Source organism: Penicillium pulvis, assembly GCF_028828015.1.
Source record: "Penicillium pulvis strain IBT 33274 chromosome Unknown contig_5_segment0_segment0, whole genome shotgun sequence".
In the NCBI taxonomy this organism is placed as follows: domain Eukaryota; kingdom Fungi; phylum Ascomycota; class Eurotiomycetes; order Eurotiales; family Aspergillaceae; genus Penicillium; species Penicillium pulvis.
Window position 1 is genome coordinate 17,559 of NW_026643078.1, and position 26,251 is coordinate 43,809.

The window sequence follows — 26,251 nt, forward strand, 5'->3', positions numbered from 1 at the left end:
ACAGTACTACGTGTATCCCACAGGGAGGCGTTTTCTACATTTCATTAGTATGGAGATTCCCAAGTCATCTCTTTAGCAGAGGGGTCAAGCACACCTCACACAGCCTAGAAATGTAAAAATACCCTAATTGCCAACCTGGATTCCCACTAAGTATTCAATCACCGCTATCCACGTGAATGAAAGTGACACAAAGTGGGGAATGCAGGCTTGGTGTTGATCTCGAATTTGATCGACTGTTCCCGTCCATGATATGACAGCGTGCTGAATCGCTGCAGAATGCGCACCACCGTGTACTCCAGCTGAAACTGTCCGAATGCCTGCCCCGGACAGACTCGAGGGCCAAGACCGAATGGCACATATTCTCCATTCGGGGGTGTCCAGTTGTCCCAGCGATCAGGCTGCCAATCATCCGCATCGCTGCCGATAGAGGCCACACATCGCCGTTGCATTCCAATGACGGAGACAACTGGCGAGGATTGAATGTTAAATTGTCTGTATATCCGGACCTTATATCAAACAGAAGCACTTACACACTACATTGCCCTTAGGAACAGCGATACCTTCCTGACCGTCCGCGCCTCCTCCTGTAGGTAGCGTTGTATCGACCAGGGCTTCCCGGAAGTTGAAACCGACCGGAGGATGGAGGCGCATGGATTCACGGATGACGTTCTTCAGGAAACTCATCTGGTCGAGGTCTTGCAAAGTAGGTGGGCGATCATATCCGATACTGTGAAATTAGGGCCGTTTTTATGCGCATTGGAGAAGGCATCTCACTTGGAGGCAATTTCTGTCCGTAACCTTTGCACTGCTTCTGGATGCCGGGCAAGATGATAGAGTGTCCAGGCAATGCCCGTCACCAATGGGTCCTGCTGCCAGTTAATGGTTGAAACTACCGGAATAGAAACATATGAAAGACCTTTCCGGCGAGCAAAAGAATCAACAAAAGCTCTTTGGTTGGCTGAAAAAAAGGTCAGTGACGTTTCATGTTGAAAGACGAAAGCCCACCTTGGACTCGACAATACTCCGGTATCGCTCTTCACCGGCTGATCCCTCATCGATGAAGAGACTCAAGTCCTGGGAAGAACGTGACATCATGTCCAACAGAGTGCCAAGATATGCGTCAATATCCCTTTTCGCATTATGGGAAATTAGCCATCCCACCACGCCACCGATGGGGCTACCATCATCCTCTTTAGTAACAGCCACAGCCAAATTATTAGTTTTTGACTCACCCAAGGAACATTCGCAGAGTGCCTGTAAATCCGATCATATGTTTTGCCCTCCGAAACCTCTCATACATGTCAATATCGGCCACGGTTTTCTGCCCCAAAAATCGATGGAGAGCCACATTCAACTGAGCCTTGTCGACAGCATTGTACACATCTATGGGGCCGGGACTAGATGCAATGGTCTCTAGAAGCTGTTGGACGTGGCACTCGGTGATTCGGATATCCGAGTTTTTGATCGAAGTAATCTATCATCATCAGTCTGTTTTGATTCAGGTATATAGACCGAACCGTCCTTACATGAGGCCGGAGATCTTTCCTCCTCTCCCTCCATGCGGGCCCATCGACTAGATGATAATAAAGTATCAGCCGACACCACGGCCATTTGCCGATTGGTAGCATGCTCTTACCCGTAAAAATGGTGTCTCTAGAGTAATGGCCGAGGGATTTCTGGGCTATGTCGCCCTTGCCGTATTCTCTGAACTGCCTTTGGGATCAGAACTGCGAGTAGAAAGGGGATCATGAGATCGACTTGTGAGGTAAAGATGGCTTTGATATTTTCCGGCTCTTCCGTCAAAATGAACCGGGTGCCAAAAATGATCATTTCTGCCGTGTGGCCAGGACAGTCAAGACAAGCCGTCATCCATTCGTAGAAGTGATTCTGTCGGATATTTTTGACGATAGCGTGGAGGGTGAAAATGCCTGGCTGGTTCAGGATGCAGCTATGATTTCCGTCAGGCTGGGTCAATCTTACCAAAAGGACCACCCGGCGTCACTTGTCCCATGAGGGATGTGCGCTGAGTTCGAAAGAACAAGGGGACAAGCAAAGGGGGCAGCGTCATCAATAGGAGCCATTTCCATGTCCCCAATGTAGCAACTGCTACTGAAATAGCCGAATCGAGCTGAAATGGAAATGTGGCATTCATGGTGCAGAGGAAGTTGGGGAAGGCGTTTTCCTACCGACACCTGGGCATTCAATCTTTACTTATTGAAAACAAAGAAATTGAAATTGAAATTGCGATCTGGACGAGGGGAAAAAGCTTATATTTATATTCAATGATCGACAAGCGGGCCTCCTGCCTTCATGATCAGGGTTACACATGACATATGTGATAGTCGTCGTCACATCTGAAAGGTTGCTAGTCTGCTAGTTACTCAGGCTATTGAAAATCTAGCTATCTAAGAGGATATGGTGTTTGAGATCTATCCAGTGTCTCCACTCTTACTCCTCACTGTTCCCATGACATAGAATTCAGCCAATATGATACCGTGCATAGATTGTCTGCTCCAGCTAAATAGAGTTGATCTCACTCTGAATCTCTCTCCAAGATCACGTCATGCAGTAAAATATTCCTCAAACCATGTCCTTGCCACTCTATGATTACTCCGTACTCCCTTATGAGTCCGAAAGTGTCTGCCAGTGGGCTCCCAAATCCATCGATTTCCGGTTGACCGCGCTCAAATTAACCCCGAACAATTCCACATCATCTTATGAGCTCGAGGCAACCATCCCCGAGAAGGAACAGGTGTCGACTCTCAGCAAGCCCCAGCCTTTCGGGTGCTGCTTTGCACCCCCAGCCTTTCGGGTGCTGCTTTGTACCCCTCGCCAGGGTGGAGATGCTGCCACGCCCGTCTGGGACCGCGAATGGGCTGGCATTAATTGCATGTACGGCCCTCAGTATAAGCATCAGATCGCAGAAGACTATAACACGTCGACCTAGTATCTGGGATCAAGCTTCATGGCGCCGATTCATCGAGGATGTCGCGCTATGTTCGGGCTCTTCATTCTTGGCGCACAGCAACCGCGGAATCTCGACCTGGGATGGCACCACCAGCGAGGATTCCAGACGGCTAGGTGTAGCACTTGTATCCGAATCATCGCCCGGACAGACGAACCAAGACCATCCACTATTGTCAAATTGGTGGCCTGGAAATTACCGAGTACTCGACCCTAGGTGAATATCACAAACGGGGTGGAATTTATGTGCAATCTGGATCACCTCGGGATGCCGATCGTTGTGATGGTAAAATATGTGGTGGGACAAAGGGCGGCGATCATGTCGCGGCTCTGCATGGACCTGCAAACCTTTGCTTTCGTTCTATTTTCTTCTTCGGGATTTGCTTATCAGGGTGAGAATGTATGTAATCCTTTATACATACCATAGGTACCTCACCATTGATTCTACTTTTGCATGTAATTCCACCCCGCCAAATTTACCACATTTTATGCCTGTCGTCGACTCAGGAGAGGATCAAGCAGATTCAAATGCCGAAAGTTTCACTGGAACGAACACAGTTGACGTGGATACATTCAACTACGAACCGCCAGGGTCCCCCTTGAATACCTGAACCTGGGCCATCTTCTGCGCACCGGCGGTTCTCTCGTTCACCATCTCACTCAAGGCGGCCGTGCTGATCCCGGTGCTACCGGTAAGCCTGACGTCTGGATTACTCCTTATTTCCCTTTCTCTACCAAGGGGCTGCAATCGGGTTGCACGACATCCGTATCAATACAAATATTATTGTTGATTAAGGTTTGAACTTATATGGGATTCAAAAAAAAAAAAAAAAAAAGGTTATGCCGGTTTTGGCACATCAGGAGCAGATGAATAATGTAATAAACACATAACCATCGAAGGGTGGAAGATGCCTGCAGCTAGGAATAGCAAATATGCTTAGGGAATTTGTAAAGGGACCCGTCAAGCACCGTACCTTCATCAAGTAGCGTCGTTATGCAGCCCCTCGTGCATGATAATAGGTAGGTCAATTGCATTCGGCCCCTAACTACCTTGATATGGCTCAACGCACACGTCCTGCCGTCCATTCATTTCCCTGCATTTTTGATCCATCAATTCATCTAAATCTCTTCTATCAAATGTCGCTTTCTTATATCCTTCCAACCCATTCCCCATGCCACAAAGAAACAGCCTATGGCTAGACTAACCGCTAGATAGAAAACATGATCTACCCCTTGGCTAAATGCCATCAAAACTCCTGCCAGTCTACTTGTTGGGAGTATAGTCCGGATTGCTGAAGCTCCAGCAGCAACCACAGCTCCAGAATCCACGGACGGAGCATATACCGCAAGGCCAGATTTCAAGCGGTTAATGAAAATAAGTTGGGATAAGGTGAGGAAGATTGCCTGACCCAGAGTTTGGCTGAAAAGAAGCAGGGATAGAGCAACAGAAATATCGGCTGCTGGAACGATATTTTGAACCGCAATAATTGGCTACATGAACGTGTTAGAAAGAAAATATTAGGCATGCTGTGAAAAGATTTCAACTTCACGGCTTGCGTGCCAATACCTCGACCAGCTCCGATTAGGACCTGGTATCCAATCCATGCTTCTGCTGAAGTTGATAATGAGAAGAGAGATATCAGTCCGTTCCCGATGGATGATAATATCCCGCTAGCGATACCAAACGGGAGGTAGCAACCCACCTTCCCTACTATATAATTGTTAGGATTAAGGCTTTTTGCATAAGAGGTATAAAGTTCCTACCTAGGACACCGGCGAAAATAACAAGAATCAACTGGCTGATGATGTTTGGGAGGAGGTAAACCCCACTCATCATTGGCGACACTCCTTTGACCACTTGGAAATAGAGAGGAAGATAATATGTTGCGCAGGCAGTCATACCCCCCCCCCCCAAAAAATAAGAAGAGACAGCAAAAAAGAACAATTCTTCGACAAACCATCTGGAGAGGGAACATCGCGTCTGTACCAGTGCGGTACTCCCATGCCAGAAATAAAATGAACGTCGTGCCTGAGCCACAGAAAAGGCCAATGACTGTCTCGCTACTCCAAGAATACCCATTTCCTCCATATTCCAGTGCCAAGAGGAGCTGAATCATGGCTGGTGCAAAAAAACAGAATCCGATCAGGTCTAATTTGTCTCGAATGACTTGCACGGCTGACAGACATTCGCTAGTAAACGTCGGGTCTGGGATATTGATAAAAATCAGGACAAGAGTAATGGCGCCGCCAAAGGGAAGATTAATATAGAAGCCTGCGGAATAAGTTATGAGCAAATTATCACGGCGAAGTTGTAAGCACAGTGTACTCACACCATCGCCATGATACGTATTCTGTTAGCGCCCCTCCAACCAATGGCCCGAGAACGAGGCCGAGCTGAGGCTTGAAATTTGCATGTGAGAGGGAAAATGCCGATGTATATCAACTTGGTTTACTTACTTGCGAGCAAGATGGCCGTCATGGCTGCCAATATATAAAATTAGCGCAAATCCTCCAAATTTAAAGAGAATATGGTGTTATAAAACCTACGTGCTTGTCTCTTAGGGGGAAAGGATCTGGAAATTATTGTCAAAGCACCGTTTTGGATGCCTGAAGCTCCAATACCGGCCATTACCCGTCCAACAATGAGCATTTCGGAGCTTGATGCTATGGCACAAATCAAGGAGCTGAGCTCAAAAATACCTAGAAGTGTAATGAAAGTCGTCTGGCAAGATTTAGCCACACCCGCCAGAAATGAGATGCTTTCCAGCATACCTTGGTCTTGAAGTATCTATAAAGCTTCCCTGTGAGTGGCTGAAAAGATGTGCTTGATTAAATATCAATTGAGTGATCATAGTCTCAGAACACGCTGCGGAAATCAATGACAAACCTGGTGAGTTGATATGCACTACCATACCATGCCACGTCAGAGAGAGAATGAAATTGACTTGTGATTCGGGGTATGGCCTATAGGGGGCTGGTCATTAGTTAACATGAACACGTTGATTAAGAATTAGTCTCCAGTATTGAAGCAAACTTACCGGGGCAACGATAGAACTGTCAATAAGCGCCAGAAGGGCGGCCGACGTCAAGGCTGACAACAGCAACACAAGCTTAAAGCCAATGATATAGTCGTTTTCCTCCATAACTGACTCTTGGTCTTCATTGCTACTGACATTGCTATCGTCCACCCCTGATGTTACTTGCATCCTCTCTCCTTGTTTAGGCGTCGAGGCTTGGCTTGGATCACCAAATTATTCCTGCGTTTCCCTTGTTCTGTAAAATAAGAGACAATACAGTAGTTGTGGAATGTTTAAGATGTTTGAAGATGGGGGTCGAATGCCTCTAACAAAGACGACTTTAGTTGATCAGCAGAGGACCAAAAAGTGCATTCTAGACAGATGACACTACTTTTTCGTTCTCGCAGCTGAAGTACTGCAGGACGATCCACTTCAGGTTACCCGAGCTGGTTGAAATTCAATAGCGTTATTTCCACTGTAGGACGATGCACTGCGAGTCACCTAAGCTAGTTGAAGTCTAATACCGTTAGTTCTATAGCGGACTCGATTATAAAAAAGGAAGAAAAGGTAGCTCATTCCCGTTTCGGAATACTCCTGATGATCAGTTATAGCTCATTGTGTCCCGATCTACATAATTGCTTCTCTAGCTTATTGAATAGCCTTGTGTTACATATTATTACATAGGTTGACAGAGCCAACCCACATAATATATTATCCTTCTGAAAACTCAATAATCTACAATCTATCCCATAGAAATTCAGTATCTAATGTATGTCAAATCGACAGAAATTGAACGCATTATATTTCTGGCTATATTGTACATTATACATGAAGATAAATAGCCGTGCTGTGCCCCAAAGTTTGACTTTGATTGAGGGACAGCAGCAATTCCAACATCCTTATCATGTCTCGATTACAGTATGACATCGCCATATTACCCCATGACGAACCCAGTGTACGTCAATGGGCGGCCAGATTCATCGAATTTCGCCTAGGGGCTCTCAAAGCAGCCCCTGCAAGCTTCTCGTCATCGTATGAGAAAGAAGCCCGCATCTCCAAAGCACAATGGATTTCACTCCTCTGCGAGCCTGCTTACAGGGTCGTGGTCGGCATAATTCGTACAGATGATCAGCATGCGCTCCCTGTATGGGAACGTGAATGGGTGTTGATTTCAAACCTCTATGGACCTCGCTGTCACCACCAACCTTATCATGACCACGCCGGCGATTGTCAAGAGATGTCATGGTATCTGGCAGCCGCCTTTGTTTCTGCTCAACACCGCCAAGGTGGCATATTACGCGAGGCATTTCTTGCTTGCGAGCGAGCAGCCGTAAGCGAGGACAAAAAATTATTCCAAAAGCGACAACACGCTCAGCCTCTGCGCCTATACAGGCATCGATCAAATCAGTTCCGAACGCGTTTACTGGCCACCACTCAGTCTAAGAGTCCGGCCTTACTGAATTACTATCGATCGGTGGGACTCGAAATTTCACATACACTCATGCTGCGGGATCTTGCTGAATGGCGGTGGAAAATTGCCCTGGACCCCGATGGGTTAGACAAGGAGGTCACTGTGATGGAGAAGATTATTCCATGGGAGGCTCAGCCATTGGCCCGGCTGTAATTAGCCAATTTAAACCAACAAAGTTAGGCCAAACCTACTTCAAAGCTGTTATATATCTGTGATGGTATGATATATCTTATGCAGTAGACTCAATTCATGAGATAGATCTAGCATCATCTATTTGGCTCGCCTTGCCCATGATAGATCGTCCTACTGTAGAAACAACGCTATTGAATTTGAGCCAGCTTAGGTGACCCACAGTAGATCATCCTGCAGTAAAAGCAACTCCCTCGAATTTCAGCCAGCTTGTGTAACCCAACATGCCGATCTTCCTACTGTAGACACAACGCTATCGAATTCCAGCCACCTTGTGTAACCCACACTAGAGTGCACTGCAGTAGAAAGAACGCTATTGAATTTCAGCCAGCTTGTGTAACCCAGACTAGATGGTCTTGCACTAGAAACAGTGCTCTTGATTGTCAGCTGGTCCATAGTAGATCGTCCGTCAGTAAGATTAAAGCTGTTGAATTTCAAACCTTAGTCAAAACTAGTCGATGAGTCGTTCATTATCACCGGATTCTCCTAGATGTGACAGATGATCGTGGATGATCGCTTACCTAGTACTCTAAACTTATAAGTCTCCTGTCCCTCGTGAGATATCAAGACATGTTTTAATATGAATCTCTAGACAATACTCCTATCGACCGGGCCATACCTTTTCTATTAAATTCTATCTTTCCACTCTGTATAATGGATAGAAATTGCTTGACCGCGGAAGCCTGCGATGAAAAACGAAAACCGCTAACCACTCATTTGATTACAATTCTCGATCAAGTCACCTATCGGTTCCCAGATCATGACGCCATCATATCTCTCCATCAGACTGATACTCTGAATGAAAAACAGCCTTTACACTGGACCTTTGCTCAAATGCAACAAATGAGCATTCAACTGGCAGCCCGCTTATCTTCCAAAGGTATTGGTCATGGAAGTCGGCTCATTACCCTGATGTTGAATCAAGCCCAATGGGCACTTCTTTTCTGTGCATCTGCACGCCTGGGCTGTCATTTTGTGCCACTGGATCCCCGGGTGCTTGATCGTGACGGTCATGATGTTCTGTGTCTCCTGAACCAGCTAGAACCAGCGGCGATGTTCGTATCGACCAAGGCAATGTCGAATCGAATCAACGAGATAAAGTTCTGTCAAAATGACCGACCTGTTGTTCAGTGCGTTGTCGCCGATGAAGAATATAATACATCAGCCGGGTGGACGACACTGCACAAAATCATGTCGGAACCCTTAGTTGGCACTGCTGCTTTGCCTGCGCCCGGGAGACCAGACGATACAGCGCTCATTTTGTTTACGAGTGGCACCACTGCACTTCCGAAAGGATGTCCACATTCGTCCATCTCTATTGGTGCTCAAGCGCTGGGGCTTATGGACAATTTGGACGTAGGACCTGGCGCGATCCTTTGCCAGCATCTGCCCAATTTTCATGTCTTTAATATTGCGTTGACCCTTGCATTCTGGCTTGCTGGTGCTACTGTCAGCTTTCCAAGCCCTTCTTTCAACCCACAGAGCAGTGTGCAACTGATCAGATCCCACCCACGAGTCTCAGTTCCCTGTGTCCCGGCAATGGTACATGCTTTATCGACTTGTGTATCCCCCGAGCACAGCTCTCGCCTTTCATTTCAAATGATTCTAGGTGGTGCTCCGGTTACATTGGACGTTATAAAATGCAGCAGGGATCTTGGGGCGACGAGTGTCGTGGTAGGATATGGCATGACTGAAGGTATAGCTGTTCTCAATACTTCCATCGACACAACCTCCTTGGAGCTGATTAACAGTGATGTTTCTGTTGGGAGGGTATTCTCCGGTGGCCGACTCCGGATATGTGCTTTGGGAAGCCGCACCCCCATCCACAAGAAAGAGATCGGCGAGGTGCATCTCGGTGGTCTTCCAGTATTCGACGGCTATATAGGCAGCAGAAGTGTCTCGTGTTATCGTGAGAATGGGGTGAGCTGGATAGCCACAGGGGATCAAGGGTATATGGATGGCGAGGGCTATCTTTACCTCCTTGGCAGGTATAAAGATCTCATCATCCGCGGTGGCGAAAACATATCCCCGTTGAAGATTGAACAGTGCTTGGGCAAGTTTTCTGGGATTAAGGTGAGTCAGGTCCAGCTCTGGCTTTATAAAACTTGACCTTGACGTAACTGGTACTAATTGTATGTGATAGGATGTCTGTGTTGTGGGTATCTCAGATGCTACTGCGGGTGAAGTTCCTGTTGCTGTGATCCGAAAGGATCCTTTGACACAAGCACCAAAACAACAAACTATCCAAATGATGATTTCGAATAAATTAGGGGCATTCTTTGCACCAACACGCGTTTTTGATCTTCATGATGACCTTCGAAAGGATACCTACCCTACTACAACCTCTGGCAAAATCCAGAAAGCAATGCTTCGAGAATGGATCATGGATCATCTTAGTCAGGTCGCCGTTGAGGATCAAGACTCTTCCAATGATCTTACATTGGAGGTAACGAAAGTTTGGTCCGATATAACGGGTCTGACGCTTGGAGATATCGATCCTGATGTGTCTATACGAACCTTCACCGACAGTATGATGCAAATCCAATTTTGCCACCTGATAGGCCAAAGGCTGCAATTGGCAATCAGACAGAGCGATCTAATTAAGTTCAACACGATTAGAAAACAGGCCATATTGCTGAAAGAAAGAAAGCAACAGCACGCCAAAGGCTCTCACAGCCATAACATGGCCCATGGCATTCCAATGCAGCTCGATATGAAGCGGGCGAAGCATGTAGCATCTTCCAAGTTGGACCAGTTTGGATTTGGATGGGATGATGTCCAAGAAGTCATTCCAATTTCTGACTGCCTGAAACGATCACACTATGGGTTTAGGCCGAATTCGTGGAACATCCGAATGTCATGGATTTCGAATTCATCAATTATTATTGCAGAGATTCAGGCGGCCTTGTATATATGGCTCCAGCGTCATCCACTACTACGGTCCACGCCTGTTACATACGATGATGAATTAGATCTATACCTGGTTATGCATCCCAGTGCAGATTGGATGAGACTACAAGTCATTGATGGTGGGACGGTTGAAGATGTGAATTGTGTTGCAACATACAAGCTCAATGACCCCGATTATGACTACATTGATAGGAATGGGCCGTTGTTCAGGGCTACAGTCCTCAGTGTGAACAATTCATCGGTCGTTGGGGTGGTTATGCACCTTCACCACCTAATTCTGGATGCCCACATCTTGTCTCGTTGGTTTGAAGACCTGAGAGATATTCTGAACCATAAAGAGGACCTTCTTAATTTCCATCCTTACCATCATTACATCACAGACTATCATAGGCACCGAACTGGTGCCGCATCGCAGAAAGCGGTCGACTTCCATGTCAACAGGATTCGGGGAGTATCTTGTGCTAAAGATGCTTTATGGCCACCGCAGATTGCGCCACACTGGCTCAAAGGTGATAATCAGGGCTGGGTCCGCAGTGACAACACCCCAGGTTGTCCCAGCGAGCGGCCTCTTCTCGATGGAGACAAAAGCTGTGGAACCAAAGGTATCAGTCGTGCTGTGCTTGTGCCCAAACTCCTGGAATTGCAACACAAGTTTGCAATAACACCCCCAATCGTTGCCAGATGTGCCTGCGCATTACTAAATGTACGCATGACTGGAGCTAAGGAGGCGATATTTGGAGTGATTGAATCAGGCAGAACCTGGCCATCTGAGAATGATAGTCAAATCGATCACAATGGGATGGATATATTGGAAGTCGATGGGCCTACTATCACTCACTGTCTCAATCGCACCAGAGTTACACCAGAAGAAACGGCAATTCAGCTTCTAACCAGGATGACCAAGGACCAGGATGATATTGTTTCCTATATCTACGCTCCAATTGATGAGATATGTCGAAAGCTAGATGATTCAGATGAGACGTCTTTTGTTGACATCGTTCATCGACAAAGCTTCAACTGGATTATGGGAGGGTATAAGGAACATGTTTCAGATCCAATCAAGCGCATTGAAGCCATTGCTCGACCTGATCTCGGTCTTTCATGGCTGCCGGGTCTTTTGGACGGCAACATGTTGAGGCTGACTGTGTCATATGATGATGCGCAGTTACGGGCAATCGAGGTATACAACATCATGACGGAGTACCTGTGCGCTGCGGCCTGGCTTTCTGATCCTGCTAACATGGATAAGGATGTAGCTCAATGCGAGTTCCACGGCCACGATATTGTGGATCTTGATCGAGAGGGTGCAGGTCGCTATCGTCAGTGATGTAGATGACAAGAAGCCCTTATCAGGTTATGATGTTAATCGCCCGAGGAATTTATTATATTTCTATGCAACATTCAGTCATCTGTCTATTCATCTTTCTACTTGTCTTCCCAAGTATTTCTCGGGGTCTCTACGCTTCTAAATACATACCAAATTGACAGAAGATATGATCGGATGTAGACTAGATTAATCCCTACAATTTGAATAGGAAAAGCATAGAAAGCCCGGGTGTAAAGTATTACATAAAGCTGGAAGAGGCAATCGAGATTCCTAGCACTGGGTCTTCGATTTGAATGCTACAGAGCAAGAACAACGAGCCCTGGAGGGGACACAAAAAAGGCCATTCCATCTGCTTTGCTTTCAAAAACCTCTTTCCTCGTGGATGCAGGGCTGTTCTTGCCCCTGGAGCAGGCTTGTCTCTCCCAAATCTTAGATGATCAAAACGAAATCATCGCTTAATTCCTAACAAAGACTCGGGGTCGCCACCTTCAAGCCAAGTGTCCATAGCTCGATACATCTTTGTCAGCCCCTCACTGTCTAAAGTGGGCAAATCAGTCATTACTTTATGCCCAAGCCGTGCCTGCGCTGCACCTAGATACTTGTATCCCTCAGGATAAATCCCAGTTTCTTCATCGGTAAAGACTGGAGCGTTCCTGCCATCAACGGGAATTATGCGGTCTTTCTCGTAAATAACCTTGTAGTACCTCGCCTTCCACCCTGTCCGACCAGTGGCCTTTGAAAGCTCCCTCTGGCAGAAGAAAATGAAACGATTGTCGCAGTCCACGTCGAAAGTGACCCCGTCCTGAATGAAGCGTTGTGTAATTGTTGTCTTCATCTTGGCAACGGCGCGGTCTCGAGTTTTGTTCAAGTCGACCAACGTACCACATTCGCGATGCATGATGAAGTCGCCGTTTGCGCGACCTTGCTTCGACACTTCGATGAATTCGTCGATGTCCATACCGCCACTCCATGCTATTGCGGTCAGCTTAGGCTCTGCGTCATTACATTCCTTTGCTTGGGATTGGCATGAAAAATTTGTCTGGTGTGGAATTGTATGCTCACTAGTAAAGATATACGTTCCCTCTTCTGAGAAACAATCCCGATAATTATTCCATTCTGACGCATCTCGATACAAAGGCCATCCCTTCACAATCTCTGAGACCGCAAACCGATCCAGAAGTTCCTCGGTCGAGCCGTTGTTATGGCTCCGGACTGTAGGCTGGGTTTCCTTCTCGGTGATATTGTATACCATAGCGAGCAACACGAACAACTTAACTGCGATTATGTGGCGGGCTGAATAGAATGATGATGGAACGTTATTCTCGACCTGTAGACAAATGAATATCGGATTCAGATGATCGGGAGGGGGTGGGATGGTGCTGCTTTATGAAAATCATTCACTCGGCCCAATACCGTGATCTTGATCCCCGACCGGCGGAACAGCCGAGCCGGTTGATGGCTCCATTTCCAAGATATCATGCAGATTAATGATATCATATAACCCTATTTCTATCAACGAAATCTGGTTCGACGAGTTCATGATGACAATGGGTACCAGAGGCTCATACGTGGCGCGGTTGGTCAACTGCTGGCTATAATTTTATCCGGCTCCCTTGCAACAATCAAGATATTGGAATGGTGCAATATTAGAATGTCAAATTTTTTCACTCGCGCCACTCTTCGGATCACTCACAGCCTCTTCATACTTGTTGTTATGCGGTTTGAAGTGCTCTTGTAGTCGACTTGTTGAAGAGCAAATTTGGATTGGAATTAGTCATATCGGCACACTTGACTTCAACGTTTATTCCTACCCCCAAAATGAGGCTTTCAAATTGCAGGCTATTAGAAATAGCTTCAAATTAGTTCTCAAGGGACGTACGATCCAAAGCGAGTTACTACAAAGCTTAATATACGACTTTACACACCTGAACCCCTCCCCATCCCCTTTCACTCTAGCCGAAGTGAATGGGAGCCAAAATCGCATTTCAATTATATTCATTACAAAAGCAATCTTCTCAGATCAAAGCTCTATTAAAGCGAGGCTCGCGTGGCCCACAAACAAAGTCCGCAAAACATGTGAAAACACCATGTGAACTACCGTCCTTTTTAGCATGGGAAACTAAGCTATGACGCGCAGATGAGGGGGAATCGAGTACAATGGGCTCGACCTGGAATGGAGATAGCATTTATGTAAAGGCTATCAGAAGCAGAAGGGCAATGTCTTATCGAGCATATGATCGAGCCTCCGGTAGTGCAGGTGGTAAGACGAACTCGGCAACCACTGACGAGAGTGCTACCAACGTATGGGTGATGTAAAGATCAAGGGCATTGAAGGCATAGTTTCTCAGATCGTCCTCTATAGTTTCTAGCTGTTCATGTTGTGTTTTAGTTGATGGGAATTGGTTCTAATTGTTATAATTTGATTAGGCGGCCAGGCCGGTAATAAATGAGGTTAAATCCATACCTTGGGTCTGTCTGCTAGAATCTCTGGACAGAAAGCTATGCCCAAGTTGAGCAGGTCGGCGTGGGGGCATCCAGTAAAGCGCTGTATGCTCTCAATGACGCCTTCAGAACCGACGATGCCACAACGTCCGACTCCACTTTGACAGCAGTACGGTGCTCAATATCTATGATGTGGGCTTTCTCCAAACCCATTTGGCAATGAATCCTGATTTGATTTTCTAGATGGTAACGAGCAGAGTGGGGGAAAGCATCAGATGCATTATCCGGTGGCGTCCGGTGGCATCTGACGCAAATGACTGTCTCCGATCTTCAATCAGGGTTCGGAAGGGGGTAATTGATAGGAACAATACTCAATGCATTAATTCATAATGGATCCCAGATGAATTCAACTGCGGCAGCTCTCCCGGCGGAAGGGCTGGTTGAATAGAATCTCAGGGAATTCCGACGGATCATCGACTACTGTGACGTCAAAGAATCCAGCTCTAAGCACATCAAGAACTATAAATTGGAAGTCCAGATTTTTTTTTGCATTTAATCTGTCAATTACTCTGGCCCTATTTGCTAAATCTATTGTTCGCTTAAATCAAGACTGAAACTTTTTGTTCCATACGCAGATATTTTCGGCCCTGCAAGTATTTAAAGTCACCAAAGGGGTGCTAAAATGGTTGCTTCCATAACTAACGGCCGTCCAGCGGCAGTGAGGTATGATATCTTTCACCTTTTAGTGTTCACGATGGTGATTTGTTTGAGTAAAAGGAAATGACACTAACGTCAGAAAATGCGGGATAGGTCTCGCAATATAGCTATTTTGAGTGTTGCTGCTGTTATAGCAGGGAGCTGGCTCACATTTCGTGCCCAATCGCCCAACAAGTCCGATCTTCTTTTATCCGAACACGACAAGAAGACGATGATTGGGGGGCAGACAGGAGAGGATAAAGTTGGACGGGCCCCATTAACGAAGACAAAGGACAAGCCTTAAAAATCAAAGTGCATTTAAAAAGCACACCAGTCGAATGGCGTTACGTCACATTTATGTACAGATAATTATTCAAAGCATACTCCATTTCGAGTATTTGAAAAGTAACAGACGGAAAGGAGCGCGATAAATAAACACTCACTAATCGCATTCAAAGTAGTGCATTAAATTTTAATTTTTTTTTTAAAAAAAAAGCCCCCTCCGTTATTTCGAGTATTATCGAACGTCACATCACTTCGCTTAATTCCCGTCAATATACGACATGAAGCTTCACTAAAATCATGTTCTAGGTAATAAAAGGTGGCGCAGTAGGCATCACTCTTTAATAACCTCCACGTTACAGCAGTTACAGAGAAATGTGAGCAAGTACATAGGTGCCCAGGTATGTACTCATGAGTATAACGCCCTGAATCTTGAATACAGCGCTACTTTAAATGCGGTTAGTAAGGGTGTTCAACCAATTCTATGGTGTTCAAATGAGGATCTCCGACTGAAACCTACGTTCTCAAAAGGGGAACTCTCAACAACAAGTAGACTGCTATATCAAGTAGTGGGGTTTGCCACACTATAAATAACGTCTGAATTAACAAGGGTTGCGCTGACGTTTACCCCAGCATCAATTAATGGCACTATGAACAACACACAGATGTCGGATGCCGGTCGATCCGTGCTGACAAGCACTTTCACCGTAATACCATAACGAATTTTGAAATGACTTTATGCAGCGTGTGTTATGTTCGCCGCTTGGTCCTTTATCTCGCAAAATTAACGAGGGATCAAATTGGCGAGAAAGGATTATGGGACAAGATTGGCAACGTAATGTAAGATAACGGCGAATTAGTAAGCAGATACCGCGCAGAAAAGGAGCCTTCAACCTCCCAACACGAGGGGCAGCTTTGACACCCATTGGCATCGAGACATTTGCCGATACAGATTTACGTTTATGACGCCTCACACGACATTAAGAGATACATATGGTGCAAGGTTCAGACCCCAGTGGAAACTCGCTGGATCCAGTCTAATAAAAGGTCAAGAAAGATACGGACTCAGCAAAAGGAATTATTGTGCACGATTTGTGACATATGTAACAGATATTGGAGTGAAAAGACCGAATTGCCATCAATCCCAGCAAAAAAGTGTCTGACATTATTTCCAGTCAAGCCGAGATCGATGAGTCGCTCATGCAGCCACTACGAGTCACTCATGCAGCCACTGCGTGGCTGCATTAGCCGATCAAAATGTGGAATGCAACCTTGAACCTTTCTGAGACACGGACATAAAACAAGACCATTCAGCTGCTGCGATAAGTTATCGGTATACGGACCGATAAGGCCAGGCCAGGGTCTACCGGGTCAACCCGAGCGGGTCCAGCGGTCATGGCGTGGCACACCCCCACCCGGCTTTCGGCCCGGTTGCGTGCTCATAGGAGCAACGTACACTTTGAGATACGTACACAATCCCCCACTATGTCTCAAACTCAACAAGAATTTAACTGAGGCTAAAATCTTACATCCGGCAAAAAATATTGCCAAGAATAACCAATTCAGCCCGAGTTATATGTGCCGTATCGTAGATCTGTTTCCACCGTCGCTATCCTTGAAGCGCCCTTGAGCTCTAAAAAGTCTTCCAAACAGAATTCCAACGATCCATGTACATGAAAACGTACTCATTCAACCCATCGCGACTGTGAGTAGAACGTACAGCGATATTCAACCCCTAAATCTTCCGAACAAGCTGACCTAAAATATATTTATAATTTGCAATGACGTCGCCCACGTCGAATCTAAACCCATGCTCAAATACTATTGAATAAATATGGACTTTAACAAGGATGCATTGGGTTTTCATTAGATAAAGATCGAAAGTTTGACCCAATCCCAACATGCATAAAATCTTCAAGGTCTGGTGGAAGCTTGGGAACTCGTATCCAGATTAAGCAAATAAAAACTCGTTTAGTTTTTAAAACTCAATAAAGAGTATTTGACGAGTAATAGACCGTGGAAATAAAAGTTCTCATGTGCGAGAACGAAAACGTTACTATTATTTAGTGTGTCGTGGCGAACAGGGATGTTCTTCCAGGATGCATCGCCTTCACGGCGAATCATTTGACCATATCTTAGATAACTACGCACATGAGTTACGAATCTGATTCCAAGCTTAGCCAAGTAAGTCGTCCCTCTGAAAAGCTGCGAATATTGTCAGTAAAATTACAATATTTCTCTCTGGAACGATGGACATGCATTTTTTACACTCTTTCTCTAAAACACACAGAGAGATCTCGACTTTTTTGCTCCGACTTAAAGTCTAATATGAGTTATTTTGTGCAGCCGGTTGGGTACCTAATAATGCCCCACGAGCCATATTTCCTATGGAGTTCTCGATAGCACGGACAGTAATCAAGATATACTTTTGGATATTCAAAGACATATAATACCGGAATGCCACCGAAACATCCGGAATGGATGACATTAGATATTTAAACCGTGGTCCAGCTTTGTAAAAGACGAGAAGCAATACGTAGAAACAGGGAAATCAGCAAAAAGGAGCTGTTGAAAACCAATGTGAGAGGAAAGAAAACATGGAAACATGTCTTCTAGTTACCACCACCTCTTACCTCAACTGCTCGTATTGACTTACTGGGTCGGCGCTTTGACTGTTTTCCCATTGGATATTTCGTTCTAAATTTAAATAGTCCAGAATGTATGCTGTTCATCTGAGTACCCTAACTGACTGAAGACCAGGCAGGAACGCGTACACGCACAGCGACGTATTCGGTCCGATAAGGATCTTAGAAAAGTCGTATGAATAAATTTTTATTTCAATCTTTTTTTTTTCGGTGGGACAGATCACTCGTTTCCATTCACCTCACTCTCGCTTTTGCCAAGACGGTTTTTAAATTTACTTCGTTCGTTCTCAAAGTGTCGCTTATTTTCCGACGACAGGTTCCTGCAGGATAACAAGGTATCCTAGACGGAGATGCAGCATTCGGCACTCCTCATACTTTCGTTTCTGAGCAGCTGTGTCTTGTGTTGGCCTTATGATGCCCCTTTTGTGGATTGGAATCTAAATCAGAACCAAAGCGCTCAAGGCCCTATTGACTATTGGGGAGCCTGGCCGGACCACGAATATCATCCCTCGCCAGACAACTGGCGCTTTCCTATCTATACAATATTTTTGGATCGGATATCCAATGGAGATCCCACAAACGATGATATCAACGGTACCGAGTTCGAGCATGTGGTCAACTCTAATCAGATGCGACACGGCGGCGATTTGTATGGGTTGCTAGATACGCTGGACTATATACATGGCATGGGCTTCAAGGTATGTTGGTATAATCTTAACCTATTCTAAAGGCTCATGCAAAGATTTAGGCTATTTACTTCGCCGGGACATATTTGGAAAACCTACCTTGGGCCTACGATGGCTACTCCCCGGCTGATACCACTCTGCTCGACAAGCACTATGGCACACTGGAGGACTGGAGAAATATTGTTACCGAGATTCATAAACGGGATATGTACGTTCTAGTGGACAATACTCTCGCAACGTAAGTCGATGCTCCAACATGATTTTCAGAGTTTCCTTTGTCAATGCCCAGGAACTCATCTTATGGAGATTCCCGCACCTCAAGCTTCCAAATCTGCTATTGGATAGCCTCCATATTGCCTTTATCTCCTTCCCCTCTCTCTCGTTCGTCTCCCCTACATGGACACGACTGAGGATTTGGGATTTTTCGTCTTTTTCCGAGTGCTTCTTTCTCCTTGTGGGCCCTCCACAGCAGCTGCACGTCCTCGACTGTATCGCTGACATATTCGCGACATAGGTTGAGTAACCTGATTGGGTTCAAAGGTCACCTCAACGGCTCGGCAGACTTCAAAGCAAGCGAATATACTGTCGAATGGGTCACGGACAGACAATATGCCGATTTTTCATTCGGAAACACCTGGAACGACACATGTGACTATCCCAACTTTTGGTACGAAAACGGATATCCGTTGACAACCATGGGAGTGCAAAATTTGAACGGGTGCTATAACAGCGACTTTGATCAGTACGGAGAGCTAGAGGCATTCGGTAATTTCCCTGACTGGCAGCGACAACTCACAAAGTTTGCTTCAGTGCAGGATCGCCTGCGTGAGTGGCACAAGCCCGTCCGCGATGTAATCACTCGGCATTCCTGCTTGCAAATTGCCAGTCTCGACATTGATGGGTTCCGCTTCGACAAGGCTGTACAAGCGACCCTCGAACCCCTCAGCGAGATGATGGCCGTCTATCGTGAATGTGCGAAGAAGCTCGGCAAGAACAACTTCTTCCTGCCCGGGGAGATCACATCCGGGAACACCTTTGGAAGTCTCTATCTCGGCCGTGGTCGACAACCAAATCAATGGCCAGACTCTGCGGGTGCTGCTGTCAAGCTAACAAATACATCCGAGGGAGCTTTCTTGAGAGCTGATGGGCTCCAGGCTCTTGATTCCTCCGCCTTTCATTACACCATCTATCGTTCTTTAACGCGTTTCCTAGGTATGGACGGTAACTTAGTTGCTGGCTTTGACCTGCCAACCGATTTCATTGAAGCCTGGAATGAAATGCTCGTCACGAATGACTTCCTCAATGCATTCACAGGAGAATTGGATCCGCGGCATATGTATGGTGTTTCCAACCAAGATAACTTCCGTTGGCCCGCAATCAAGAACGGCACTTCAAAATACCTCCTTGGCCTGAACGTCATCACCTTGGTGCTACCTGGCATTCCTCTCATCTTATGGGGTGAAGAAGTAGCTCTATATGTCTTCGATGCTACAGCATCGAACTATCTCTATGGTCGACAGCCCTTGTCATCTCAAACTGCGTGGTGGACGAATGGTTGCTTCAATCTGAACACAACAAAGTTCTACGATTTCCCGATCGAGAAGGGGCGGGACGGCTGCAACGATATCACTGTCACATATGATCAACGCAATCCCGCCCATCCCCTGCGGAACATCATGAAGCGAATGTTTGAGATTCGCGCTCATTACCCGGTCGCAAATGATGGCTTGTTTCTCCAGACAATTTCTCAACTTACGGAAGATATATATCTTCCTGGTTCTTCGACTACTCCCACAGTCACAGGGCTTTGGTCGGTCCTCCGAGCCTACTTCCCGGCGGTACAAACAGATGCTATTCTCTCGAATGAAACCTTGTGGCTTGTTTATCAAAATGGTAACACGACAAAGACCTATGGGGGGAGCTGTTCAAACAGTAGCGCTGCACTGTTATCTCCCTTTACGTCGGGGAAGAGGTTGAAGAACCTTTTCTATCCGTACGATGAGCTTACAGTTGACGAAGGTCCCACCGAGACCTACGGATGTATTAAAGGGGGTATGGAGCTGCTTCCATGGGAATACCGAGCTTATGTTCAAACCGACATGTTCGTAGAACCCGGCCCTACCGTCACTGAGTTTGTCCCTGGTCATGATTCCAGGTTACTGTCTGCAGCAGATACGGGTGAGACCATTCCGATCCAGCTTGGATATTCTGTGGAAATGGACTGTGACATTGTTACGAGCGCGATCACTTTGAACTCTACAACGGAGAAAGGCATCGTCGCCTCCCTCGATACTTCTAGTGTGAAGTGTACCAACGTCACAGCCAGGACCACAAGCAACAACTATGTTGGGGAGATTCCCACTGTTTGGACATGGTCTGCAAACCTGACAAACATCTACCATGGAGTACATCAAATAACGGTCAAAAATATGTCCACCTCTGGCACATCCGAAGTTTACACCAATGCGACCGATAGCTTTTTGATCCGCGTTGGTGTTCATACCAACCCCTTGATCACCCCACTGGCCAATTACTCTACAAATCTCGTGCACAAATCTGATGATAGATACTATATCAAGCACAACGCCGCAGGTGCTGACACGTTTCGGTATTCAGCTGACTTTGGGAGCACTTGGTCGAAATGGACGACATATGAGGGCGGGACCACGAGTGTGAACATTCCGAGTTTCACAGGGACATCTGAGCAGGCGTGGAAGGGAACCCATATACGGGTGCAATATTTTTCCAGGCTGACCGGGAGCAGCGATTACATCCAGGAAGGTGATTACGGTTGGAAAGAAGACTCTGTCAGGAGGTTCCCACACTTGTGGTTCAACGGCCCTTTCAACCAGTATGGCTACGATGCAGGAGTGGACAACCAGATGCGGTTTAATCCAAAGACTTTGCGGTGGAACTATGACTTTGTCTATGAGTGGCCCGCCGTGGGTCAACTGAATGCATGGGGTATAGACCCGTCAGGTGTTCCTGACAATACGGAAGTCTACGGCGACGTCGGAAACTCATCTACGATTCTAAAGCTTCCCCCGTCTTATCTCTCGTCTAACGTGATCAACATCACCGAGTTGCCTCCATTTCCACACCTTGGATGGAAAATCTCTCTTAATGACGGCAATCTACGGTATGAAAAAATTCCCATCGGATCTGGATGGGCGCAACTCGCTCTCTTCGTTCTTCTATGGGTCGGGCCTATTGTGATGGGCCTGGCTGGAGTGCTCATCTTTATTCAATCGTTCTACCAAGTTAAGCTCAACAAAGACGGCAATGTTATCAAGGGTGAGACTATACCTGTCTTGTTCTGGCGCAAAGTCAAAGCCAAATTCCCGAAGCACAGTGACTTGGAGGACGCAATCTCAGAAAAGGCTCTTCCAACAGGCATTGCTGTAGGAGGGGTGGTCGACCAACAACGTCGTACGGTCTTGATTGCCACCATGGAGTACGACATCCAAGACTGGAAACTGAAGGTGAAGATCGGTGGCTTGGGAGTCATGGCCCAGCTCATGTCCCAAAACCTGAAACACCAGAATCTCATTTGGGTGGTGCCATGTGTTGGAGACATTGACTATCCTAAAGACGAATCGAGCCAACCGATCCAACCATTCGTGGTAACCATTCTCGATAGGCCATACTTAGTCCAAGTTCAGTACCACATCGTGGAGAACATAACCTATGTCCTGCTTGATGCACCGGTTTTCCGACAACAGACCAAAGCGGAGCCTTATCCACCCCGTATGGACGATCTTGACAGTGCAATTTATTATTCGGCTTGGAATCAGTGTATCGCGGAAACAATCAGGCGAACACCATCTATCGACTTTTACCACATCAACGACTTCCACGGGTGTGTCGCGCCGCTATACTTGCTGCCAACTCAAACCATTCCAGTTTGTCTATCCTTGCATAATGCCGAGTTTCAAGGACTTTGGCCATTGAGAACACAGAAAGAGAAAGAAGAAGTCTGCTCCGTATTCAATCTTCCGATTGACATCGCGACCAAATACTGTCAGTTTGGAAATGTGTTCAATCTTCTACACACGGGTGCTAGCTATCTCCGATTCCATCAACGCGGTTTCGGTGCAGTGGGTGTGTCTCAGAAGTACGGAAAACGATCATGGGCCCGATATCCAATTTTCTGGAGCCTTAGCAGCATTGGTAGCCTTCCAAACCCAGACCCTTCAGATACAGGTTCCGTGGACCAGGGGGCAGAAGTGCCGGTCAATATTCAGTCCGATGCAGAACTCATTCATGATAAATTACAGGCACAGAGATGGGCTGGTTTGGACGAGGACCCGAACGCAGACTTGCTGGTTTTTGTGGGACGATGGTCCAAGCAGAAAGGAGTAGACTTGATCGCGGATGTTATGCCGGGGATCTTATCTACTAGACCACTCGTGCAATTGATTGTCATCGGTCCCCTCGTTGATTTATATGGCAGACTGGCTGCGATCAAGCTGCAGCGGATAATGGAGATGTACCCAGGCCGCGTGTTCTCGAAGCCAGAGTTTACGATTCTACCACCATACGTATTCTCTGGTGCTGACTTTGCCCTCATCCCATCACGAGACGAGCCATTTGGACTTGTTGCCGTTGAATTTGGTCGCAAGGGTGCTCTCGGCATCGGTTCTCGCATTGGAGGTTTGGGCCAAATGCCCGGTTGGTGGTATACTGTAGAATCCGACTCGGCTCGCCATCTCTTGCATCAATTGAGGACTGCCATTGAGTCTGCCTTGGAGTCTTCCCCAGAGACCAGAGCAGAGATGCGTGCAAACTCTGCCAAACAACGATTCCCTGTGCTTGAATGGGTTCAAAGGCTCGAGAAACTGCAACGAACTGCAATCGAGATTCATCACAGCAAGAACAGAAACAGTGTCATAAGTCACGCACAAGACGCTCAGACAGGTTCGGACTTACAGGACTTACAGACCTCAGGTTCCCGCCCTGTCTCTTTTCAGTCAACGTCTGGGGCTTTGGGGACGACACCAGAGGGAACCTCAGAGCCCATTGAGCCTTCCCTCCTGGAGCTACAGGCAGTCGAGCTTGGAAACATACAAGAGCCCGACAGCGCCAGGAACAGCGTTCTTGGTCGTAAATTGTCGCTCGGTCGAAGATCTGGACCTGGACAGGGCAGAAAGCGTCTCATAAAGAGAGCTCTGCGAGACACTCGGGCATTAGAGGGTGATTATACGGACACCGAGGATGATGGAGCCGAGACGCCACAGGAGGAGAACATCTCTCCAGAAGAGGCAATGGCAGCAATTAATCAAACTCTCAGATCCCAGGATTTCAACGCATCATCTCTCAACAGTAGAGATTTTCATGATGACTCTACTAGCAATTCACCACACTTTGTCTCCAGGGACGCTTCTCCAGTGAGGACACCCATCCATCATGATAGCATTCTTGGTGACGCCACACCTATTACTCACACACGTGCTCTGTCCACTCTTTCATTGGTATCTGTCTTTGAGGATCACGACCAACCCGTCTTCAATCTTCAAAAGGTCGACCCTACGTTCACTGACAGCATGGGTTACTTCACGCGCAACTTTGAGAAATTGCTCGCCAATTTGAACAAGAAAAATTCAATCACAGATCACTGTATCGAATTGTACTTGATGAAGAGTGAGCGAAAGTTTTTCGACATGTACACCAACGCGCAGTTGAAAAAACAACCCAAAGTTCTGGAGCGTCCTCTGACCAGACTTGCCTCGAGTCAAGCTGCGGATGACACGGAGCATGATAGCACCTCTTCTGCAGCTGGAAATTTCAAATCAAATGGAGCGGATGACATGGATCAATGGCTGTCCCGTCTGGGATACAAGAGACCTATCGCGATACAAAGATTCATGAGATGGCGTGTCGGAAATTGGCCCGTATACGCTCTATTCTTGGGGCTAGGGCAGATCATTGCGACGAATTCAGCGCAAATAACACTTTTGGTCGGTCAAATTGGCGAGACTGCGGTCAAACTCTACGTGATTGCAGGAGTATACTGTGTGTCATCCATTGTTTGGTGGTTTTTGTTCTATCGCTTTCCATCTGTGGTAGTCCTCACTCTCCCCTGGTTTATCTACTCCATCGCATTTATTATCGTCGGCATCTCACCTTTTGCGCCCTCGTCTATCGGTCGAGCATGGGCGCAGAACATTGGGTCGGGTGTTTATGCTGTCGCATCTTCCAGTGGGTCGTTGTTCTTTGCCCTCAATTTTGGTGATCAGGGAGCCGTCCCAGTTAAGGATTGGATGTTCCGCGCAAGCCTGATCCAAGGCATTCAGCAGCTCTACACGGTTGCTCTGTGGTTTTGGAGCTCCCGTGTCACCGCGGTCGAAGTGGAAGGCATTACCACAGCCGCCTTGAGTACATGGAGACTCACGGCTGTTGTGATGCCCATTGCTGCAGTGTGTTTCACCATCGGCGTGCTTCTTGCCCTAGGCCTACCCCAGTACTACCGTCAAGCACCAGGGAAGATCCTCTTTTTCTATACATCACTCTTCCGTCGACGCGTCGTTCTCTGGTTCTTGTTCATGGTGATCATCCAGAACTGGTTCCTCTCCGCCGTCTTTGGTCGCAATTGGTCATTCCTCTGGTCATCCCAACACGCGAAGTCATGGGAGGTCCTGATCCTAGTCTTGTTCTTTTTTATTGTTGTTTGGATTGCTGCTCTTCTCGTCTTTCGTTTCTTATCCAAGGAGCATAGTTGGATCTTGCCTGTCTTTGGTCTAAGTCTTGGTGCACCGCGCTGGGCACAGACCTGGTGGGGAGCATCGAACATTGGCTATTATCTCCCATGGGCCGGGGGTCTGACATCTGGGGCCCTCGTGTCGCGATGCCTCTGGCTCTGGCTAGGAGTTCTCGATGAAATTCAGCAAGTCGGTTTGGGAATGATTCTTTTGCAGACATTGACAAGAGTTCACGTCTGTTTCGTTCTGCTTGCCGCGCAGTCTCTTGGATCCATCGCCACGATCTGTGCGCGTGCCTTTGCGCCCGACAACATAGGTCCTTCCGGTGTTTTTCCGGATGTTGGCTCGTCATTGGATAGAGTTGGTAATGCTTGGTTTTGGATTGCGCTTTTCTTTCAGCTTTTGGCTAGGTATTTCTTCCACCCTCCGGACTCCCGTCTTACCTTTCGTTTTGGAATAATTACTTACCAAGTTTAACAGTTTTGGCTTCCTTCTTTTCTATCGCCGAGAACAGCTGAACAGACCATAATGATGTGCTTTGTGAAAGCAGAAATGATTTACTCTATATACGAAGGATTTAATGCGCAATGATGTATGAATAATTTTGACAAACACATTGAATCGTAAATAATGAATACATATTCACCAACAGAGTCTTGCCTTTTTTTTAGGATAACATGACTACAATAATATTTTGGAAAATTGTCGATGCTTTGCCTCGACGAGTCAACATTGATCGAGATATTCCAGTGCCAGATAGGTATGTCGTTTGGAGAAGGAACGAGAGGATTCGTCAGATGATCAGAAGATACCGTTCTGGTGGGACTGGTGTAAGATTTGTGCATCATAGAGGGCGAAGAAAGAGACTTCCCCTCACTTCACATTTCGTAATTAGACTGATATGGCAAAACTCCACGCAATTTG

General features: G+C 46.6%; 9 protein-coding genes across 9 annotated transcripts; 6 read left to right on the top strand and 3 right to left on the bottom strand.

Annotated features, from left to right (window-relative positions):
* Positions 1-164: 164 nt before the first annotated feature.
* Positions 165-2,152, bottom strand: N7503_006561 (cytochrome P450 alkane hydroxylase; the record flags this gene model as incomplete). The annotated part of the gene is made up of 10 exons (XM_057066108.1): positions 165-466; positions 531-727; positions 775-866; positions 917-958; positions 1,006-1,177; positions 1,233-1,474; positions 1,527-1,573; positions 1,637-1,709; positions 1,759-1,928; positions 1,981-2,152. The coding sequence occupies 10 exons, from the start codon at positions 2,150-2,152 to the stop codon at positions 165-167; spliced, it is 1,509 nt and encodes a 502-aa protein (XP_056919789.1).
* Positions 2,153-2,587: 435 nt separating this feature from the next.
* Positions 2,588-2,947, top strand: N7503_006562 (uncharacterized protein; the record flags this gene model as incomplete). Its single annotated transcript, XM_057066109.1, has 1 exon — positions 2,588-2,947. One exon carries the CDS (start codon positions 2,588-2,590, stop codon positions 2,945-2,947), a length of 360 nt encoding a protein of 119 aa, XP_056919790.1.
* A 1,136-nt stretch (positions 2,948-4,083) lies between these two features.
* N7503_006563 (uncharacterized protein) lies at positions 4,084-6,107 on the bottom strand (the record flags this gene model as incomplete). The annotated part of the gene is given in 8 exon segments (XM_057066110.1): positions 4,084-4,455; positions 4,515-4,675; positions 4,729-4,925; positions 4,939-5,236; positions 5,512-5,686; positions 5,737-5,775; positions 5,830-5,928; positions 6,003-6,107. 8 exon segments carry the CDS (start codon positions 6,105-6,107, stop codon positions 4,084-4,086), a joined length of 1,446 nt encoding a protein of 481 aa, XP_056919791.1.
* A 778-nt stretch (positions 6,108-6,885) lies between these two features.
* N7503_006564 (uncharacterized protein) lies at positions 6,886-7,605 on the top strand (the record flags this gene model as incomplete). Its single annotated transcript, XM_057066111.1, has 1 exon — positions 6,886-7,605. The coding sequence occupies one exon, from the start codon at positions 6,886-6,888 to the stop codon at positions 7,603-7,605; it is 720 nt and encodes a 239-aa protein (XP_056919792.1).
* Positions 7,606-8,475: 870 nt separating this feature from the next.
* On the top strand, positions 8,476-11,878 carry N7503_006565 (class I adenylate-forming enzyme family protein; the record flags this gene model as incomplete). The annotated part of the gene is made up of 2 exons (XM_057066112.1): positions 8,476-9,714; positions 9,785-11,878. The coding sequence occupies 2 exons, from the start codon at positions 8,476-8,478 to the stop codon at positions 11,876-11,878; spliced, it is 3,333 nt and encodes a 1,110-aa protein (XP_056919793.1).
* A 448-nt stretch (positions 11,879-12,326) lies between these two features.
* N7503_006566 (uncharacterized protein) lies at positions 12,327-13,130 on the bottom strand (the record flags this gene model as incomplete). The annotated part of the gene is made up of 2 exons (XM_057066113.1): positions 12,327-12,850; positions 12,941-13,130. The coding sequence occupies 2 exons, from the start codon at positions 13,128-13,130 to the stop codon at positions 12,327-12,329; spliced, it is 714 nt and encodes a 237-aa protein (XP_056919794.1).
* Positions 13,131-13,529: 399 nt separating this feature from the next.
* On the top strand, positions 13,530-13,971 carry N7503_006567 (uncharacterized protein; the record flags this gene model as incomplete). Its single annotated transcript, XM_057066114.1, is given in 2 exon segments — positions 13,530-13,597; positions 13,617-13,971. The coding sequence occupies 2 exon segments, from the start codon at positions 13,530-13,532 to the stop codon at positions 13,969-13,971; spliced, it is 423 nt and encodes a 140-aa protein (XP_056919795.1).
* A 1,031-nt stretch (positions 13,972-15,002) lies between these two features.
* Positions 15,003-15,320, top strand: N7503_006568 (uncharacterized protein; the record flags this gene model as incomplete). Its single annotated transcript, XM_057066115.1, has 2 exons — positions 15,003-15,043; positions 15,131-15,320. The coding sequence occupies 2 exons, from the start codon at positions 15,003-15,005 to the stop codon at positions 15,318-15,320; spliced, it is 231 nt and encodes a 76-aa protein (XP_056919796.1).
* Positions 15,321-18,293: 2,973 nt separating this feature from the next.
* On the top strand, positions 18,294-25,856 carry ags3 (alpha-1,3-glucan synthase Ags3; the record flags this gene model as incomplete). The annotated part of the gene is made up of 4 exons (XM_057066116.1): positions 18,294-18,641; positions 18,692-18,867; positions 19,144-25,737; positions 25,808-25,856. The coding sequence occupies 4 exons, from the start codon at positions 18,294-18,296 to the stop codon at positions 25,854-25,856; spliced, it is 7,167 nt and encodes a 2,388-aa protein (XP_056919797.1).
* Between the last annotated feature and the right edge of the window lie 395 nt (positions 25,857-26,251).